Genomic DNA, 22,562 nt, shown 5'->3' with positions numbered 1-22,562 from the left:
ACGGCTATGAAGTTCAGCAGCTCATTCCCCAAGCGCTGGCTGCGCTGCAGCACAGAGGAACAAGGGGAGGCAGGAAGGGGAGGGCTGCAGCAGCCAGGTGCCCATTGCAAGCTGCCCACAGCCGCTCTCTGGGCTCGTCTTTCTGGCAAGGATTTACCCATGGCACAAACAGACTTTTCACCCGTTTGTTAAATAAACTTTGTTTATTCACACAAGGCAATGCACACATATTGCAGATGAGAGGCCAAATGTTCCATCCAAACAGATCCCCTATTCCTAATACTGCAAACTCCATGGTCATTTTTTCCATAAGCACTGTGATATCCCGATTAACCAGCACATATTCACCTTGAGCCCCACACCAAACAGAACCAGAACATCTCAAGTCCAAGCCCAGGTGTGCTGTGCTGGGGCCAACACAGCAATCAGCACTCGGAGCACCCAGAAACAGCCCCTCCTCTATTTCTTTTCCTCCACTTCTCTTCTTTGTTGACTCAAAACAGTCTGTCAGCTTCGTGTAAAATGGAACTGGTAAAAGCCAGGAGTTCTAAAAAGTTATTTATTCAACAACTCTGTCACAGTGTTCAATGTAAGCAGGAGTAGTGCCTGTTATTTCTTAGAAAAGATGCATAGATAAAAATAAGAAATCAACCTTCCTATCAGCAAATAATTACAGTAAGAGATTGCAGCCACGCTCTGCTCAGCCACTCCTTTCTGAAGGGCCGTCTTCAAGAGTCACCATCCCACAAGTCTATGGACATCTATGAGCAAAAGCTGAACGAACACGGGACGTTATTTTAAGGTCTACCTGCTACAGAAACAGCTTCTCGAGATTGTAATCTTTATACCTAATTCAACAGACAGCACAAGTGCCACATAAAGGCCACAGCAAAATGGCAACACTTCTCAAAGCCCACCTCTGAACGGCGATACCGCAGACAAATGGAACTGCTGCTCTCAGCTGACTGTAACTCAGACATGGGTTGCCAATTCATACTAGAAGAATCCAGTACGGATGTTCTCAACATCCATGGAACTAAATCTATCACAAGAAAATTCCCGTTATAAAGTTGCACCGATTCCTATGTTAGCCATTGAGAGTTCATATGAAAAAGCAGAAGTTATCTACCATTGATTCCCGATACAAAACAGCAGGTATAAACCTAGCGTAGAAATCCAAAGTGAGATAAATCCTTTGGCAGCATGTTCAGTTACAATCAGGCCTAAAAAATAAATAGGATGATAAGTACGCAGAGGAAAAAACGACAGATCCTCTTAACACCAAAGCCCTCTAAAGACACCATCATAATAATCATCCCGTTATTTTACACTATCTACAAGTTGCATATCACAGAATTTGGAACAGAAAGAGACAACGGCCACTAATCTGGCCTTTATACAATTCCAGGCTCTAACAGTATGCATCTATGTAGCTGTGTAGAAAATCTCAGACAAATGAGTATGTACATTATTTATATTCCACAAAACAATTAACTAAAAGCCATCCAATCACACCTGTCCGGCCATCTCCATTTAACATACTTGACATTTCTGCTGGATCAAAGTCTGGAACCCAATCAGAACACCCACCCTCTCAATTAACACAGAGAATCTACATAAATTACAGCACAGTTGAGTCGGATTTACACACCAATTTGGAACAAAGTAAACTCTTACAAAATAAAATCTCAAAACAGTAAGAACTTGGAACAGCAGCATTGAAATTAATTATTGTTCCTCTGAACAGAGGCGAGGAAAAAGTTATCAAAATACCTCAATATTGCAACGTGTCGTTTATACTAACCTACTTCAGAGGGAAGGATACAATGTCGTGTCAAAAGGAAAGACAGCTTCCTCCTAATTGCACACATAGAAATAAAGGTGATTGAAAGAGCAGGTACTGAAGGCCTCATTCATTCCATAAGCACGGGGCTGCAAGCGAATAACAGCATGGTACTGAGGAATGACATAAAACGCAAAGAAATGGAGGTGGCAATCAGTGAAGGGTGGTTTAATACTCAACAACAGCCTGCAGTCCGGTAGCTCTCATTCGGGAGACAAATTCCATACCAGAGGTGCTTGGTCAGACACTTCCAGAGTTTCATGTGTTTCACAAAATGTTTTTTCACTTATTTCCTTGCATTATTTTCCCCACATAAAGATTATTACTCATCATAATATTGTTATGTATAAATATGACTCTGTTAAGGTGAGCGGGTAAACAAGAAAATTAAGTGATTGTTTTTTTTTTTACCCAGAGGCTGAAGCAATAAAAGAGCCCCACGTTCCTGCAGGATCTCACCTGTGCCTCTTGCAAAAGGAAAAAGAACCCACCCATTAAAAAGTGCATCAGGGAAGAAATCCTTACATTTCTTTTCTTAGCCACCGAACACCACACTGCCACAGTTCCAAGGCAATTTCTGTTCTACATACACATCTGTTGCTTTCAATACGCAAAGATTCCTCCTATCCAACGAGGAGCATGATCCCATCACTGCCCACACGTAGTGTGTTAGGTAGACTTTTTTTCACCTGGTTTAAGAGTTTCTCTCTTGACTGTAACCAGTGTTTACTTAGACATGGAAATGGTGGCAACAAAAGGAAATCCAGTAGAAGTAAGACCCCTCTGGTCCCATACAGACAATTGCTGCTCCACTTGCCTCCCCACTGGAAATGGAATAAAGGCAGAGTCTCACAGTCCTAAGTGTCCGACATTCTGGAGTCCTTCCTTTCACCACACAGAACTACACTCCTCCTTCACTTCTACATACAACAACAAAAAGAAGGAAAAGAATATCTATTCTGTGCAAGTTTCTGGCTCAGCACCTTGTATCCAGAGTACCCACACAGGCCGCTGGGAGCATCCCTTCTGCGTGCTTGTGCAAAGGCAACATGTGCTTGCTGTACCACCTGCGCCCAAAGCCACAAGAGAGCTCAAGCATCAACTGCCCCATTCCCACAGTCTCCTTCAAGAGAAACACATCAGGAGCTGCAGTTTCCCCAAATCCAACAGGCAGTGCTATAAAAACGTCATTTCTCCTGTTTCTGTAAGGACGTGGTTCTCTGTCACAGCATCAAATCATTTTCTCTTCCAGCTCTCATCTGCCTCACTTGTGCAGCTGTTCCAATTATGCAGCACACACCATACTGTAAAGCTCACTATGGCAGCACGGAGAGGAGGTGTCTAAATCAGCAGAAGCTCTTTAAAGCTACTTGGATGGAAAGATTACAGCGAGACACCAGAGGAGACGATGCGTAATGAGAGCAACACATAACAGTGGCTGTGCATCCTCGTGTTTCTAGAAACACATAAAATTAATTTTGGACATGTTTTAACTTGAATTCAGACACACAAATGGCTTTTCTTTCATTGAAACCACTGAAACAAGGGCTCAAAGCAATCCAAAATGATTTTAAATCATCGGCTCATCTCATTCAAACTATCATTAAGGAAATGATTAACAATCAGATCCGATGCATACTGCTACTCAGCATCACCCTAAGTTGAGTTATTTTAAAGGAAAATGTATTTTGATATCTGTGACAGGTATTAATAAAAACCATTAGATTCAGCAATCACTCTTCATTATTTTGCAAACAAGCCTGGTCTGTTTTTAAAGGAGAGGCTGTTGATGGTAGTTGGTTTGTTGCTGTAGAACGGAATGAGCAGGAACTGCCATGGGATAACCTGGTCCTTGAGGCAAACTTGACGTGTTACTCTGGTAAGCTGCCATATCCACCGAGCCCATCTGCTGCTGGCTGTACACTGCTGTGCTGGCAGCTGCAGGAAGGCCAGGGCTCTGGGTCACAAACGTCTGGTTTAACACAGAGTCTGGTCCTGGGCTGTAACAAAACAGACCAAATCCAACTGTTACAAGCTCACAAAACTGGTTCTCTGAGAAGAATTTTTTCTTAGCTGTACGGATGTTTTCAAAGTGGTATAACAGATTTACACATCACTGTAAGCTGCAGCCTCTAGGAGGGTGGGGTGAGGCCGTGGCACTGCTGCCCTGCACTGTGGGTGCTCCATCTCTAGAGGTGTTCCAGGACATGCACTGGGCTCTGGGCAGCATGGCCTGGTGGCAGTTACCCCTGCCCATGGCTGCAGATTGGAACTGGATGGTCTATGCAGCTCCTTCCAGCCCAACCCATCAGGCAATTCTATGCAACGGGTAACGTAAGAGTTTGCTGAAATGACTGATACCTTAAATAAGCAGTTTGTACAGGCTGAGTTGCTCCAGATGAATTGATATTTTGAGGCAGAGACCTGAGCTGCCCCATCTGGTCAGGTCCCAGACCATAACCTTGGGAAACGGTGACTTGGTGAACACCTTGGATCATGTAGTTCCCACTAGGTGGCTGTACAGGATACGGCTAAATAATAATAATAAAGATATAACTTTTATTTAAGTAGCAATAAATGTAGCACAGAATTCAACCGCAATGAATAAGTACTTCAGGATTCAAAGTCTGAACAAACTGACTCTGAGTTTATTTTCCTACCATGGGTCTAACAATAAAACACACTTCTCCTAACACACACATATGGGTTTCTAACAGGCATCCTTTCTTCCATCACCAGGCATCTCTTTCAAAAATGCACTGCTGACAAGGTCTGTGCTAATTTATGTGAGAACAACCCTTTTGCTCACACACACCACTCTTCCACCTCCCAGAAACCTTATTTCTTTTCCACCGGTTTGCCTTGTCTTTCAGTCCTCTGCATATTTTGAGCAGGAAGATGAGTACCATACAAGATTTGATTCCCAAAACGTATAAAATAGCACAATGTAAGAATAGTCCCAGATTACAAGAGAAGGAAAGCAAAAACTTCACTTTCTCATATTTCTAGTTTAAGCTAAGTCTTCACTCAAATGTGGTCGAACAAGTGGTTAAACCTGCTAACACAAGGCTATACTGCCCACTGCTTCTGGACTTGGTATGGCTGCGTACTGACACTGAAGGAACAGACACCTGTGAGTCAATACTAGGCCCAGCACAAATACCATTATCTTCTATGTTTCACTGCTGCATTCCCCTGGAAAGAACAAGTAAACTCCTGTTGCCTTTTGGCTTCAGTTACTTTTTAACCTCCAAATACAATGATATTTTCCACCATAACCAGAAGTTAAGGACACAGAATTACTTCTAACTGACATTTTCAGATCTAGCAGTTGCTATAGCAACTATTCTTTTCCTAGGGAACAATTAACATTAAATAAAATTCACTAGAAGTAAAACCACTCATTCTATGCTTCCTGTAAAAAAAGACCTTTAAAATCCCTCTTTCTTCTCATCTTTGTTTCCTTAGAACACCAATGTAGCACCCTAGAGATACTGTAAGTCAATTTTGAGCAACTACACCCACTAATGTAATACTCTTCCCAGCCCCTCGCCTTAGGAGATCGTGAGCTAAAACCAGACTGAGGTTTTTATACTTAGCAAAAGTGCACTGCACTCGTGATTAATGCACTAATATTAAAGTTCACTCACATCCCTATTAGATAAGAAGGTAACGTTACTTTAAGAGTGAGAACATGACTCAGAGCAAGAATATCCTCCAAGCTGCTGAACGACACTGAAACACAAAACTCTAATGGGGGGGGCTGGTTTCACAAAGAATTGTTTAAGTGTTTTCAATAAAGTACCTTTCTAATTAGAGAGTACAATTAAGATCTATAGCTTATTGCACGAGCTACTAGCTGCAAATTAAAACACTCTGACTGCTTAAATGCTATTTTATACCAAAAGCTACAGGAAGTCACCAGGCAATGTCAGATTGTTCGTAGGCTAGCAGGAAGTCTACACTTCTTCATTTTTGCTGTCATCTTTTTAAATAGAAAACTATATTAGGAAAGTCTCTATTTCCAGACAAGGATACTGACCTGCACTGAAACACCAGAAGATGTAGGTGGGTATTGTGCAGGATGATGGAGTTTGGAGTAGGCTGAATACATTGGTGTTTCATTCATCAGTTTGTTATAGAGCTCCAGAGCTTCTAGAACTTTCACATTCAGTTCAGATAATTCGGAATGTTTTCTGTTTCAAAATAAATACAAGCAAACCCTAAGTTTCTCTAACATCTAGTGTTAGAAAGTAACACAGGAGTGATTCATTAAAGGGATCTGAGTTTATTTTCAAAGGTAGATGCAAATTTCTTACACATCTGTACTGTAAAACCTCCAGAATCTACTCTGCCTCTTACACCACTGTAATGGAAGAAGAGTCAAAAAAGGTGAACAACGATCCTTCCCTAGTCATAATAAAGCAGGAATTACCTGTTCATCATTAAACATCCTTATAGAGGTTGAGGGAGAAGGGGGAAAGATACTGTTTAACCGATTTCTCTGTCACAGAGGACAGCAAACAGCAGACTGAGAATATCCAGATAGACAGCAAAAGCCTACAAGCAGTATGTGCTACCACAGAATGCACCCAATAACTTGTGCAGTAAGTCCAGGAGAGCAGCAACCAAGCCTCAGTACACAAACAGGGACTCCTATATTTAAGTGTCAAACACCAAAAGGCAGAATGGTCTAATTCTTTCTTGCAACACTTCCTACCTTGGGAGATGAAGGAGAATATATAAAAAAAAATGAATGTAATGGCCCGATTTGAAGTACTGGTAAATTATGCAGCTGCTATGTTATGACTCACCTATCTATCTCTTCCAGTTTTTCATCTATCATTGGACCCATCTGCTGACAAATAACTGTAAAGACAAAAGAACCAAGGTAGTTAACATACTGCACAACCCATTTTGAAACGTAACCAAAAATACTTTACCCAACTACACTAAAAAAGCATCCAAAAATCAGAGATATAGTTATCATGGAAGTCCAAATCCTCCAGCCCAAACAGAAGGAAAATACTTTGGTTATTTTGCTTTGCCATCCTTTCCTATTTTTCCCACTCCAAACAAAAAAACACTGATGAAAGTCACACAAAATTCTGCATTTCTGCTTACTGTGTGCAAGGTCTATGACTTATCTCTTACTGGAATACTTGGACTACCTATCAATCTCTCCAGATCGTCCTCCCACCTCTGCCCCCCTAGAAGTACACTTAGTTGTTCCTATATGCTTTGAACTGATCAGATCATAAATGAACAGAACTTTCTCTTCCCTCTTAGCAAGCAGTACTTTTTCTTTTACACACAATTAATAGCTTACTTTCTGCAGAGCTTAGATAGATGGATAAATCCTGCAAGGATCAGGCAAAGAACTCTCACTAAGTTCAGCAAATTGCCTGGTTAAACACGGAGTTGGCTTGGCAACTATTAGAAAATGCAGAGGCTTACATATAGCTCCATGCTCCAACTGTGAAATTAACTACTCTACAGCACACCAGTAATACACAACCTGGTTTCTTTGTGCTTAAAATAAATACAAAAGAACTACCGACTCAATCCATGGAAAATAATCATAGGAAGCAATACAAGAACTAGCAAATGTGGTGCTTTACATACCTTCTGAGTCCAGAAGGTCTGAATCAAGATTTAGGTCTGTAGGGTCTATACTCTGAAGCACCTGCAGCGTTTTATCCATCTTATCCTGGAAGGTGGAACAGAGGATTAAGAACAGCTATTTCCAAAGCACACATAGACCCTTTTAAACTTCAAGTTAGAAAGAAGTCTTACAGAAAACAGTTATCTTTTAACATTCAGCATCATAATAATGGCATACCTCATCTATATAAACTGGCTCAGGTTCCGCTTCCTTAGTTTCTTCTGTGGCATCCTCAGGAACACAGCTTTTATCTACAGTTGCTGAAAGAAGAAACAAGTAACACATCAGCAGAAAGAAACTGTGTTAGCTTTATGCTACTTTGTATTATTAGTTTTCCACCCACTCAGCATCAAACTCTTAAAGGACACAGAAATTAGAGTGAGTATTTTTAAGTCGAGACCACATCTATCTGCTAGGGAAGTAATACCTTACACTCTCACATAATAGTGTATCAGTTACCACAGTAAGAAGAAATTAACAACTTAGAACCAAAAGATATCATGAAAGCGAGCTACAGCAGCGGTAAATGCTTGCTTGCTGGTTTGAAACAACTTCAGGATTTCTCCCTCAATTCTTTTCTCAGGCTGGTAACAGGAAATTATGCTGATTATGAAGTAATTAGCAGTTCTACCGTAAACCCACGTTTCTAACATAACAGGTTAGCTTTTTGTAGCTAACTTACCTGCCTCGGGTTCACTACTTAAATCAGAAGTCACAAAATTAGATGGGAACAGCCCCACTCCTCGATGATTTTCACCCTTCCACCAATTGGTGTCACTGGGGATACAAAGCTGTGTTACAAACTTGGAACACTAATGCTCAGCATCAATGACATTTTGTGCTTTTATAGGAAACCTGTGGTATCTAAAGCACTGTTTCCCTGCATGCCCAACAACAGTGGCAGAAGAGAACCCAGGTACAGATTAGCATAGCAGCAAACCCAAAGCCAGGAGCTGGGAATGGGTTGTCGAGATCATTAAGCAGCAATCACTTCAAGTTTAACACACAGTTCTTCAGACTGACTAGATAATGGCCCATTATAACTTCCTCAAAGTCTGCAAGAGGTCCACAAGTGAGGACTAATATTAGAAATATAATTGATCTGTCAAAGTCTATTAAATTAGAGCAGCATAAGCAAGTTCTACTTGTTAGCTATTGCTGGAGGAACGATGACAACAGTTACCAGTAGTTATTGAAGCACTTTTCTTCAATGTTATTCCTAACACATGCAGTGCTTGATAGCCAGAGATTTAACAGTTTCTGGAACTAGCTAGAATTCAGCACTGAAATGTGTGTGCACGTATATTCTTATGACATGTTATAATCAATTAGCATAAAAATTACAAATTGGACCTACACCATAGAATGAGTACCTAATGGAACAGGAAGGTAAAGAAACATCTCATCAATGGATACATGGAGGGCAAGGAAGGCTCCACAGAAAAGCAAGATTCAGAATGTTTTGAAGGGATAAAATAATCCAGGGAATGGAAAGAATAGTGGATGATTAAGGGGTGTGAAGAAGGCCGGAGTGACAATACACACCTGTGGAAAAGAAAGCTTTGGTGGGGGAAAATTGCTAGCCTAACACAGTTGCAGAATAAAGGCACCTTTATCTGAATGTATTGTACCTGTCATCCAAAACTAAAATAATTTCTCCACTTTTAAAGGTGAGCTCATTGTCCTCGACAGCTTCAAAGTCATAGAGAGCTCGCACCTTCCTCAGGCTCTGATTGGTTTGCTGAACTTCTGCAGATGGGTACAAGGGTTTGGTTTCCACTTGTTGCTGCTTCTGCTCTTGTAAGGACAATTCAATAGCTACAACAAGGAGAGGGGGGAAAAAAAAGCATTAAGTCTGTGTATTTCATCCCTCTACACAAAGGTATTTTGCTTTTCTAATCAGAAGAAATATATGAGCATTATAGTCTGTATAAAATCTTTGCTCTAAACTACAGCTGATGGGGCTTTACTCTGCCCTGCAACAGAATTAAAAGACAAGCAGTGCTCATGCACAAGAAACATTTCAAAACCGAACTTCAACCCTCAACCTGCTGAGCTCTTTCTTTCAATTCTCTGCAGCAGAATAAAGTGCAGCTTCTTACTGCTATGCATTTGGCACAACATCCCAGAGCACAAGTCAAACACAAGGCTGTGACTAGGAATTTACCTTTAGCTATATCTTCATCCTCTTTGTTTTTGCTTAGTGTAGAACCATTCTTAGCAGCATTTGTGGTAGCCTGCAAATGTATTAACAATAGAATAACTTCATGTTAATTAAGGTGGAAGGAAGTCCTATAATTATATACTTAAAAAAATAAGAAGAAGCTGTTCCCTGTTAGCTGCCTATTCTGAGCATTTCAGAACTGACCCAGGATGATCTTCTAGAAGAGAAAAACTACTTCACTCTGGAACCTCATCCACATTTAGGAACAAAGTAAAATAAATAATCAGATCCCATTTAAATAACCATGGTAGCAGCATTACTTAGCTGAAACAACTCGCATTTAAAAGACTACTCTTCCCACCTTTCTCCTCCACCTCACCTCTCAAAAGGGAAGAAAAGCTCTTTGGAGTCCTACATTTGTAAAGTCATTAAGTTACTAACCAGAGTTGGACCTGCTAAAAGAAGATTTCTCTCCACATGACAGCTAATAGCTACCCTCCTCCTCTGTTTTTGGGATCATGAAAATGAAGAGCACACACACACACACACATATATATATATATCAAGTCGGGAGCTTCTGACTTGAATAATTTAAGTCTCCACAAAAGCATAACAAAACCCTTCACGTCAACAGGGAAGACTTCTTGCAGCAACAAACAAACTGGTTTCAGATACTGGAATTATCAATGGTTCTAGGAAACAACTCTGTACAAGTATACCAATAAACCTCAGCTTTGGTTTTTTGCAGAGAAACGTTATGATGCAGAGACATCAAGATGTCATTTTTATATGCATCTGTAGGAAGAAAGCATAACCGGTTGCCAGCACTCTCCATCTTCCACGTTTCTGCCATATGTTTTAACACTTATCCTAGATTTAGAGGTGAAAACATCTTTGTGGAGGAAGGAAAGACTGTAGAATGTTAAAAAAAAGAAAGACACAAAAACCTCACCACCTGCATTTAATACAGAGAAAAGTGAACTTCATGGAAGAGGTACAGAACAGAAGATATGTTTCTAAATTTAAGGACTGTTCTTCACCTAACTCATTTTGAACATAAGAATAATAAAGCATTAAAAAAAAAAGAAGAAAACTTGTCACCATATCTGCCAGCTTGATGATCAGGCATAGAATTACTACCACAAGTACAATAAAAGGAGCAAATGAGGTTAGGGACTGGAGCACCCATCACCATAGCACTGCAGAGATGGACAACTCCTGACATGGACAAAAAAACATGAACAAGAAAAGGGGACTTAGAAAAGGAAAGCACGGCACAGGACATCATTCCCAAAAAACATCACAGTTTCAGATACTGCCACAATTGTTTTGTGAGGCTCTGGGAAGGAAAAATAATGTGCTCCAAGTCAGCAATTAGAACCATGAAACACCAAGTACAAGGTGTGGGTGTAGGACTGCTTAGATTTGTAAGGTATGACAGGTTGATGAAACTCTAAAAAATGATCTGAAGGAAAGACAGATCTAAAGTGTAACAACTCGAAGACAGTAAGAAATAACCTTTAGTCTGTTCCCACTCTTCCTCTGTGGGCAAGGAAATTAAAAAGCAGAATGAAATGAACCTCTGTGTCAGGAGGCAACCGAAATATAACAAGGGTCCTAATTCCCTTTGATCAACAGGACAGCATTTTCCTGCTGTTCACTGACAGAGGTCTAACAGAAGTACTGTGTATTCCTAATTGAGCTTTCACCTGGGATCCAGCTGCAGGAAACGTGACACCTTCTTCTTTTAAAGATTTAATAGTTGCAGATATTAAGCTACATTGTGGGTCTTTCTGAAATTCTTCTGACCACTCCACCATTAGAGCTTTCAGCTTCTCGCTTACTTTTGGATGAGCCTAGAAGACAAAATTGCATAAAAAGGGATGCTTATGCCTTGAAGTGAGCAGAAATAGTTTTCAAACGTTACCCAAACCATCTTACTATAAGTATCCACAGCTGTCTGAATAAAAAAAAAGAATTGAAAACAACCAAGAATATATGCAAATTTTATGTGCTAACAGCCTCATGCCAAGAAATAACCCACCTGCAGAAAAGTCAGCCATGCATAAAGCTAAAGGACATGCTTCTGAGCATACCTCAGCAACATTAAATTGGAGCTGCTGCTAACCTCATAATAGTCTTAAAAATACTACAGCAACAAGTCTGACTCTTCATTACAGCAGCTACTACATGTGATGGCTATGCCAGCACTGCAAGGGTCAAACTCAGACCAAAGCACTTCAGACTCCATACACTTTCTGCTTTTGTTTCCAGTTAATGAAGACTATTGCCTAAACCAAAAGCAAACAAACTAACCACAGGCTGGTGAATAAGAGTTCTGGGGTTGGTGGGTCACCTCATCTGTACAAAGCAAGTTAAGCAGATACAGAGCTTGGGACCACACATCTACAGTGTATGGCCAAGACTTCCCATTAGAGTGTACTTCAGATCACAGCATAAGCCTGCGGCTCACAGCCAAACACATGCTGAGCAGCAAGAACAGCAACAAGTACGGGCTCAAGCATGCACTTATTTGAAAGAAGACATTTAGCTGGTAGGTTCATTATCAGCACAAAGGTATTTGTTACACTTGTCTGAACTAATCTATTTTTTATTTTTTTTTTCCCACAGAAAAGGAAGAAAGCACAATTTTACGGGCCCTCTGATGACTATTCCTCCACATGGGTCAAGGACCCAGGAAAACACAAGCATTTCCCAGCAACAAAATACATTATACTCCTGTAGGCAATTCTTTAGTGGGGTTTAAGGTTTGTTTTTACATTCACAAGTGCTGTTAGTCCATGAAGGTCAGTGTTCTATTTCAGAACAGACTGCAGCTAACGAGAATAAAGAGGAGGACTTCAAGACCTATTTTTCCACAGAAAGCGAGAAACAGAAGAGCTGTGAACTCATTTGGCTTCCCAGCAATTTTATTAGTTTCATTAATTGCTTTGCTCAACCTCTGATGCTTCCAGGCCTCCCATATACTTGAAAACTATCTTCTTTAGCCATTTTTGTCTTCAACTGGAGCAGTAATTACGGGAAAACTGCTTCTGCTTATTCAGTACATTACATCCACGTTTAGATCCCATCAGCTGCATGACTCCAACCATTTCGGCCTTCCTTTCTTGGTTACCTCCTCATTCAGTGTACTTCTAATCTCTAGAAACTATCTCTCAAACATCTGTTTTGCCAATTCATTGTTATGCTGAGAGAAAGCAAAGCAGAGACAAAAATAATTCTACCCCACTACGTGAAGTTAGAAAGAATTACCTTATTTATTATACCTCGAGCCTCGCTAGCAAAATCACGAGAACAAACTTCTAAGTGAAATATCCTTCCACAGTTTGATACACAGGCTCCTAGAAGCTGACAACAGAAACACAGTTACGAAAATGTAAGACAACAACAATCCAAAACAAAAGCACATAGAAAAATTAAATTCCACCCTTTGTTCAGAGCACTCCCACTGCCTTCTACTGAAGATATACAGAAACTTATAAAGTGATCAGCACACAGTTCATTGCTCTGTTACATGAAGAAATACAGAAGTTCTGGAAGGTAATGATAGGCTACTCACTGTAAGTGCTTGCAGAGCCACGTGGGGAACTTTATGATTTACTCTCCTCATGATGGCTTTAAGGCAATCCTTTGCCCTAAAAGGAGAAAGTATTAATGACAAATGACTTTGTAGAACAAATTTTACCAGATACTCATGTCCTGTAAGCAAACAAAACTGGCTCTGCTGAAAAAAACCCATAACCTAACCCATGCTTTTCCCAGAACAAGTCTGGAAGTATACTTCACACATCACTTGTTCTTAAAAGTGCACTGGATTGGAAGACTCCATTATTATGCTGGCATTCTACATTGATATCCATAATACCGACAGAATAGGTCAAAAAGAGAGCAACTGCCACTAAGCTGAGGAAATGGGTTTGAAATAGACAACAAAAGAAATGTCTATGTTAAAAAAAGAAATCAAGAGCAGCAGTGATAAAATAGTTATAATTTGCTACTTATAAAGGCTCTCTATGGATTTAATTTAAAAGCCACATTAGCCACATTCACAGGTTGTTGGCTCCCAGGTCCCATTTTCAAGACATTTAAGAAGCATCACTATTTTTTACTGTTTCAGCAAATTTTGAGGTAAGTACTGAATAATAAGCAACAATTCAAATGTCACTCTATAAGGAGCTCCATGCATGAGAATGAGCATTAAAGGCATATAAGGGCTACAGGAGGCATACATTATTCCTGCACACTCAGCAGCATTCAAACTGAGTACTGATCCCAATTTTTACTCCTTTTTTCTCCTCCATCAGTCCCACTCTTCCTAACGAACAGACAAATTCCCAATCATAAATAGCCAACTGCCCTACGTATTTTTGTCTCCCCAACAAAGAAACTAGTTCACTTTTTCCTATTGGCACAGTTGCTTTGCAAAATGCATGCAAGATTAATAAATATGAATAATTTGGTCTGCTGTGCAAAACTTCCTAAAACTGGAACACATTCAGCATCTACCAATTGCTCCACTGGAAGTCCTGCTGGAGTGTTTCATTCCAAGCACTTGAAAGCCAACCACACACATCTGTAGGGCTCACAGAAGTGTCGCAGCTGTGGTGCTTTCTGTGTAGCTGACTACGAGTGTTTTGAGATGTGTTACTTCTGAAGCAGTATTATCCACACCAACATGAAATCACACGTCACGATGCCGAGTACAGCTCACCCATTAGGAGTGCTTCCGACTTTGTCACATATGTCCATTATGAGACCCCAGTCCTCACTGGTGTTGTGTTCATTTGTAGCTTTTTCTATAAAGAAAAGAAGATTGATTAAGCATAATACTCCATTAAACTCAGATTCCTGTGAGCATATTTTTTGATGACCATAAGGAAAAAGAAAGTCTGCATAGAAGATACTGAGATTAGTGCTGCTACTTGGTATCTTATAAAGTGGTATGCATGTGTTTTCACATAGGAAGGGCAGTACTGGAATAATAAATGTATTCAGTAGTTAAAAGATCTGAAAAACAAAACAACTCTAAGTGTAATGTTATTAAAAAAAGAACAGAAAACAGAAAACTGCTTCTGCTCAGTTGGTTCAGTTAGCCCAGGTTCAGGCCAGAGCCCTAACTCAGAGCTTGCTCAAGGTCTTCTCATCTTGGCACTCACAACGCATTCCACATGGGTGTTCCAAGTGAATTAGATAAATCTCCTGAAGTCTCTGAAGGAAAAGATCTTGTCCTTAGAACAGCTTGTGAGATTCTCAGGGCATCCAAACATCACAAATGCCACGAGAAATGAGATGGAAGGGTTGTAAAGGGTTATAAAGATCCCAGAAGCAGCCAATAAAAACCAAACCACCCTTTCAAAAAAGTGTAGTTCTACTCAATACTTACAGCATTTTAATCACTACATGAACCGATAAAGCTTAATGTTATTTATTTGTGCTCTCCCTTTAAGTTCATCATCTTATTTTCATGCCAGGTTAATATTACGATAGCGTCAGAAATATTTCGTGCACCCCATTTGCTGCCTTAAGAGTTAATTTTACTGTGCTCTTTTAATATTATGACCAAATTCAAAGGAAGGAGCTTTTATGTCCTACGTTAATTCCATCAGAAAGCACTTCATAAACAATCAAGAGAGTACCTTAATCGTTCCTTTAACAACATCTGTCTCAGCCTGAGAACCCCTTTGGGACTGCGTACATTAAAGGCTATTTAGCAGACTACAGCAGAACGTAATGGTCCCTCACTATTAATGTGATGGTGTCCTATGATAGAAGCAGTCTCCAAATTACAAGGCCTGCTGACAGCAATGCTACCTCAGGACAAACCCATCTCTGGATGTGCAATTAAGCAACTCCTCTGATGATCAGTGTCACTACAGTTTTACAGTCAGAAGTTGCAGCAATCCTTGGCAGCAGAATGGCTTCCACAAAGCAAACACCAGCACAGCAGTGCCCCTGGAAGCCTTTTATTACAGACAGAAGAGCAGGCCAAAGAGGAGAGAATGGAAATGTGCAATTTTGGCCGTACATTATCCTTACAGTCTAGAATCACTATTTGAGGAAAGCAAATGCTGTGCTGAAAGCACGTTCCTACAGCACTAACCTCAAAATACTCATCCTGGAAAGACACAGTTGTTGAATTTTCTTGTAGGTACGCTGATATATTTAGGTCAGTACCACAACATTCATTGCTCATTCTTGAAACGAAATGAGCACCTGCAATTTTATACAGTTTAAGGTGCAATTTACTTTAAAAAAATAAAATAAAATCTGAAGAAGAAAACAAAGAGCACCTACATGCACACCAGCTCCTGGCTATGAGAGCTGAACATGCAGAACAGCAGAGCACAGCACTCCGTGCACACAGGGCAGCCCGGTGCTGGCTCCAGAGCTCTGGCAGCTGGAGCTGCTTTCTAACAGCATGGCCACGCACACCTCCACCCCAGCAGAGCCCATCAGTCACACAAACCCATCTCATGACAAGAGCAGTCATCAGCTGTGCAGATAATGATGACAAATGGCACCAATACCAACAGAACAGAGCGGGCATGTTATTTAATCCCGCTGCCTGCCATCAGTCACACTGACATGAAGTCTGTCTTCCTCTGAAACTCCCAACGCTGCATTTTGTTTTTTTCCCCCAAACTCAGCAATGCCCGCTGGCTCAGGAGGATGAAAACTCACATACAACACCCGAGTGCTTTGGTTCAGTTGGGCACAACTAGGAAGCAAGCCCACCAATGGGCACTGCCAAGGTGGGCTCTATTCATCACACACATCACTATACTTGGGCACAAAAACACACAGAAAATTCAAAGTGGTTTTATTGTTTATAAGCCAGTGAAGTGCAAGCTTGTAAACCAACCATGCAGCATAAGCAGTGCTGAACCAAGCACTTCTCTTTGTAAATAGTCATGCAGATCCAAAAAAAGTGCTTGCAAAAGCACGTAGTAATGATTTCCTGACACGTAAACATGGACACATAAATACACGGATATGTATCAGACTCCCCCTTACACCCACGTTCATTGCTCTAAGAGCAGATGTGTTCCTCCTGGAAATAGGAAGGCTGTCCTATGGCAAACTCTTACAACTTCTGAGGTTCTCCTTCTTGCCAGTATGACAAATCTAACAGCATCTGTCGCTTTGCTGAACATGAATCCAGCTGAAGAACAGTCCCGAAGGATAACTACCTCACAGATGCTAAGACATGGCCTGCGATCAGAGGAAACACGTGTGGGAAGATGCAATTTCCAATATTTCCTCAGTGCTAAGGGAACAAAAAGAAGAAAGGCACGACTTATGCTCTGTAGCTCTCCAGCTGCTCAGGGAACACTGAACTCAAGCTTAGCTCTGCACACATGATGATAAACTTACAATGTATTTATTTTTACTGCTAGTTTGAATACTAAAAAAAAGCCCTACCACCCCCCCCAGCCCACAATTAATCACTGGATCAGTTCCCTGATCTGATTTGCCATGCAAACTGCACGAAAAGATCATGCCAAAGCAAGAGTGGAGATAGCACTAAAATGAGCTGCTGGGGAGGGGATGGGAACCGTTCACTGGTCTTACTGCCAACTGAACTGCCTTTAAACACAGCCAGCAGCTCTTCGTGTGGAAGACAATGCCTAGCATGGGGGGCTGCTGGAGTTTAACAGGGCCCTCCCTGTACCACACAGCACCCAGAAGGGCTGCTGCAGCTGAAAGGGGAGCTGAAGGCCCTCATTCCAGCCTGACAGCACCCATTCTGTTCCCCTTATTTCCCAAGCAAGAGATGAGTAATAGGCAGAAATAACACTAAGAGACAGGAAAAAAAACACTAGCAGGAGTGCAACAAAGCAGCGTGGCAAACCTCCAAATGCATTCCTGGCCACATCTCATCAAACATCAAGTCCTCAATCTCTAAAGATCCTGGCCCAGTGTCAAATCACCTGCGCAGATCAGCAACAACTGAGTGCTGGTGCATGGTCACTGCCATGGGCTTGGATCCGCATGCACCAGAGCAGGAAGCAAGGGACATCACATGAGCAACTGAGGGAACTTCCAACACATCATACAATCCTGTTCTGCTGGCAGCTCCGCCTCTACACGCTTTGCAAACTCAGCCTTCACACCTGCAAGGGACTTTTGTTATTTCCTATGAATTCCCTTGAGCAAAGTTTGCCAACAGTGCCAAACCACGTGTAAGCCAAGAGAATAAGTACAAGAAAGTAGCAATTCTTTTCCTCCTGTCAACTTTTACACTACAGAGGGAAAAACAAGCACTCAAACACTGGCTTTGCAAACCTTTCAGTTGGATTTGATGTTCATTACAGCCTGATCACTAAAGCCTGGAGGGGCACACATCCTTCAAGTTCTACTCAGTGCCATTCTGCACTGTAAGAACAGTGTTCGTATCATAAAAGTGAAAGATAATAACCCAGCTGTGACTTAATTACTGCTTAGAAACGTGGTCACTACAGACATGCAGTGATGAAGGCAGGGCTGAGGATTATTAATTAGCTTGTCCACAAACATTTGCAAGACCTTAGACCAAATGTGAAGGACATGAATTATTGCTGAGAAAAGCAATGGAACCACGGTGAATTTCAACAGAAGGCAGCTATTCCTCCAGGCAGGACTCCTTGCCAAGGGTTAATTTAAGCATCAACCTGTCTGTCCAGCACTCAGTGAAATATTTCACAGGAAACCATGTGTGAGTTATCAGTAACAGTTCTTGGATGACTCCACATTAGAAGGAAGGCACATAGTGATGTAAAGCACTCTGAAGAGGGTAGGGAGCTGAACACCTCAAGAATTAGTCATGAAATGAGCATGTTTTGGCAGGCACTGACAGCAGGAGTAAGGGTCTGCAAAGGAAGCTAATGAAGTTGGAAGGTATTATCAGCAGCAGGGAAAACTAAAACGTCACATAAGGAAACGGCTACTGAGGAGCAGGTTAGATAGATCAAGGTAGCAGCAGGACAAAATGCAAACTCACACAGCCAGAGTATCAAAGATCCTCCTAGGAACAAGATGTCAGTGGTTGGAAATAAGAGGAGAAGCACAAACATGCCAAGTGAAAACACAAGAGGACGCAGAACATCACATGAAGCAGAAACAAGAAGGCAAATTAACACTAGAATATAACGCCGCAGGTAAACGCTCCAGCAAAGAACAAGGAAACACAAAATGCGATCATACAAGTTCCCAACAACCTGTGACATGGCGTGCAATTCTGGATGCCAGTCAAACTACACAGAGAAATACTTCCTACCTCCCTAACTGTGTTAACAACCTCACCAGAGAACGCTGACTGAACAAAGGATGAAAAGCAGCAGGCTTGGCCTCTGCTGGAGGAGCAACTACTTTTCGAAGATGAAGGTTATTTAAGAAGAAGGCTTACAATGGGGGAGAACAGCAAGTGCGTGTGAACTAATGATGAATAGATTTAGGTAGGAAATTACAATGTTCCAAACCCTTTAAGGAACTCAAGTCTTGTGACATTCTCTCTACCAAAACCATAAGAATGATTTAAAAATCCACAGGTGAGAGAAATGGAATTCCTGAAACTATTCCATGGCTTAATCTCATGGAAATGCAACTACAGACAATGCAACCAAAGCAAATGCTGAGGAAGTAAGACCCTAAGCAGAGCTGCTGCAAAGCAAACATATGAATTTAGAACTAAGAAAACAACAGCTGCAGCTGTGTTTATCTATAATTTCTAAAGGCTCCCTCCCAAGAAAGCTGCAATAATGAAGGCATGGTCTGAAGAGATATCCAAACCAACCCAATTTCTTGCTGCCAGAAGTAGGGCTTTGACCTTCCCAGGGAGCCCTGCCCCTCCTTCTCACTGCCACTTTGCAGCCCCTGATGAGCTGATCCGAGCCACCAAACACCATCACCTTCACAGATGACCCCAGCTGTCAGCCAAGCACTTCTGCTAAAAAGAATGCACTGAATCAACCCAGAGAGCAACCCACAGCACCTGAGTGGATGAGAAGATTGAAGAGCTCTCCTTCCCAGGAGCATCAGGATATCAGCAGAGCTCAACTACCCTCGTGGTACGCACCTTTATTATTTTTATATCAAAAAGATGAAGGAGAAAATAAAACCTCAAATCACAAAGTTAAAGCTCGACAGCAGCACGAGCAGCCTCAGGTGAGCGCCACCAGGGAAAGTACAGAGCAACCGTGTTCAATCATCTGATGCTCCATGCTGTCTGATTTACTAATAATACCTGAAAGAAAAAAGCTCCTAGTGGCATAAAAGTCGATTTTTCCTAGCAAGGCACTGCGAGATTTAGCCTCAATAATTATCTATTCACAGCCCACTGCTCTTGTTTAATAGTAGCACGTGTGAGCAGTTCTGCTCGCTATGTATAATACAGAGTTTAAGGAACTACAAGCACCCTGACCATCACTTTGCAGCCCTATGCTTTTAGAGCTGTTGCAGCTCTTCAGTTTTGGCAAAGGATTCTGTACAGCTGTGAGTCCCCCGTTCAAGAAGTCTTCCCTTGTGCAAATACATCAGAGCTACGAGAAAGGTACAGAACACACACAAGTTCTTTGAAACAAGTACAGCTGGCCTAAGCGGCGGCTACTTCATTTTAGCCACAGGTCAACATCAAACTCAACCGAAGGCAAAGCCTTCAATAAACAAACTTTGAAGGCACATGAAGATAAAAGTGAAACTTATCATAGAAACTTCAGAGTTGGAAGGGACCTCTGAGGGTCATCTAGTCCAGCTTCCTCGCAACCAACAGGGGCACCAACCTAAGTCAGATTGCCCAGGGTCTGATCGAGCCTTACCTTGAAAGTCTCCAGGGATGGGGCATCAACCACAGCACTGTTCCAGTACCTCACCATCCTCACTGTAAAAGGCTTTCTCCTTTTATCTAACCTAAATCTACCCTTTTTGAGCTCGATGCCATTTCCCCTTGTTCTGTCACCACAGACCCTGCTAAAGAGTCCGTCCCCTTCCTTCCTGTAGCTCCCCTGTAGATACTGAGAGGCCACTATTATCAGGTCACCTCCGGAGCCTTGTCTTCTCCAGGCTGCACAGCCCCAGCTCTCTGAGCCTGTCCTCATAGGAGATGTGTTCCACTCCATCCCGTGGACTGTTTTTGTGGCCCTCCACTGGACGCTCTCCATGTCCCTCCTGTACTGAGAGCTCCACATCTGGATGCAGCACTCCAGGTGAAACCTCACCAGCACAGAGTAGGGGAGCAGGACTTACACTCACAAAAATGGGGTGTTAAGTGAGCACTGACAGCCACCACTTCTCCCTGACAGTGGCCAGACTCCTGCTCTAGGGAACCTGCAATGAGCTCTGGGGAACCAGCTCGCGGGGGACTGGAGGAGCTCCAAGATCCCTTCCAACCCCAATGGTTCCATGGTTCCATAATGACAAACTCTTCTTACACCTAAAACCTGGGAAAGCCTGGCTCCGATTCCTAGTTTATTTTAATTGCTTTTGCTATGTTGCAGTTCCGAAGCGGGCCTTTAAAAACCAAAAGGCCAAAACCAAGACACGGAACAAACTGGCCGCCCCGGAGGGCACAACCCGACCCGAACCAGCCCGGCTGAGTCACGGCCGCACCAGCCCGGCCCGCGCCCGGCCCCGATCTTGCAATGGAACGGAGCGTCAGCTCGGGCCGGGCTGGGGCCGTGTCCGTCCGGACGCCCGGCGGGCTCTATCCCACCGCCGGCACGAACCAGGCCGACCTTCACCTCCGCAACCCCCGGCCCAAACCGCCGACCCGCACACACCGCGGCTCCGAGAGGCGGACGGGCACCGCCGCCGCTCACCCCCCACAGGCCCGATCCGCGGCCGCGGTCCCCAACGCCGCGCCGAGGCGATCCGCGGCCCGCCGAGCGCCGCCCCGTTCCCCGCTCGCTCACCCACGTCCTGCTCGAAGGGGTTGGAGGCGAACAGCGGCATCTCCGCAGCGGCCGCCCGGCCCCGCTCCGCTCCGTCCCCTCACACCGGCCCGCACCGCCCCGCCGCAGGCCCCCAAAGCCGCCAGCGGCGCCTGCACGAGTGTCGCGGGGCGAATCAGGCGCCGGCTGGGGCAGCCCGGGGACCTCGCGGGGCCCCGCCCCTTGGCGCCTCGGCCACGCCCCTCCCTACTGGGCGGGGCCGCCCGGCTGCGTGTGACGTCACGGGTGGGCGGGAGCCATTTTGAGGCGGTCCGTGAGGCGCGGGGTGTGTTCGCCGTTTCCTTTCCTTCTCTTTCCGCTGTGGGAGCTCCGTGGCGGGGCGGGTTTTTTTCCCTCCTGCCTAAATCTGCCTTTAAAAGATGTCTGAGCGCCCAGACGGCGGCGGTGTGCCGGCGGGAGGCGGGAGGTGCGGCGGGGATGCGGCTGTGAGGAGGCGGGGGCGCCTGAGGGGACGCGGCCGCAGGGCGGGGGCTGCAGCTTGAGGCCTTCAGCTGCGGTGCCCCGTAGCTCCCGGCCGTGCCCTGCCTGAGCGCGGGGTGAGCTCACACACAGTCACCGCTCAGCACGGGTTTCCTGTCCACGTCTCGTGTTCTGAAGGATTTCCGTATGATTCAGTGATCCTTGGTGCCCCTTTGCTTTGAAAGCTTGCCGTATGACTCAGTGATGCTCCGTGCCCCTTTGGTTCAAGCGTATGTCGCCACCGTTGTTGTCTCAGCAGTGAGACGCTTGTATGAAGCGTAGCGCTGTAAGTGTTACCCAGCGGGTTGGAGCTGGATGATCTTTAAAGCCCTATGTTGAAAACTACATTCCTTGAGCATAGAATCATAGAATGGCCTGGGTTGAAACGGGCTGTAGTGATCATCTGGTTTCAACCCCAAAGCTACGTGCAGGGATGCCAACCAGCAGAGAAAGGTGGAGGGAATGGTTCTGTAGTTATTCTGTCGG

General features: G+C 43.3%; 1 protein-coding gene across 1 annotated transcript; it reads right to left on the bottom strand.

Annotated features, from left to right (window-relative positions):
* Positions 1-186: 186 nt before the first annotated feature.
* Positions 187-21,733, bottom strand: STAM2 (signal transducing adaptor molecule 2). Its single transcript, XM_072342029.1, has 14 exons — positions 21,579-21,733; positions 14,405-14,489; positions 13,253-13,328; positions 12,946-13,041; positions 11,382-11,528; positions 9,676-9,745; positions 9,140-9,326; positions 8,191-8,285; positions 7,686-7,768; positions 7,469-7,553; positions 6,658-6,712; positions 5,886-6,039; positions 4,205-4,374; positions 187-3,843 (listed from the first exon to the last, which is right to left on the bottom strand). Exons 1-14 carry the CDS (start codon positions 21,616-21,618, stop codon positions 3,615-3,617), a joined length of 1,572 nt encoding a protein of 523 aa, XP_072198130.1. The 5' UTR covers positions 21,619-21,733; the 3' UTR covers positions 187-3,614.
* Between the last annotated feature and the right edge of the window lie 829 nt (positions 21,734-22,562).

Source organism: Excalfactoria chinensis, chromosome 7, assembly GCF_039878825.1.
Source record: "Excalfactoria chinensis isolate bCotChi1 chromosome 7, bCotChi1.hap2, whole genome shotgun sequence".
Taxonomy (NCBI): domain Eukaryota; kingdom Metazoa; phylum Chordata; class Aves; order Galliformes; family Phasianidae; genus Excalfactoria; species Excalfactoria chinensis.
This window is presented reverse-complemented; position numbering and strand designations above follow the sequence as displayed.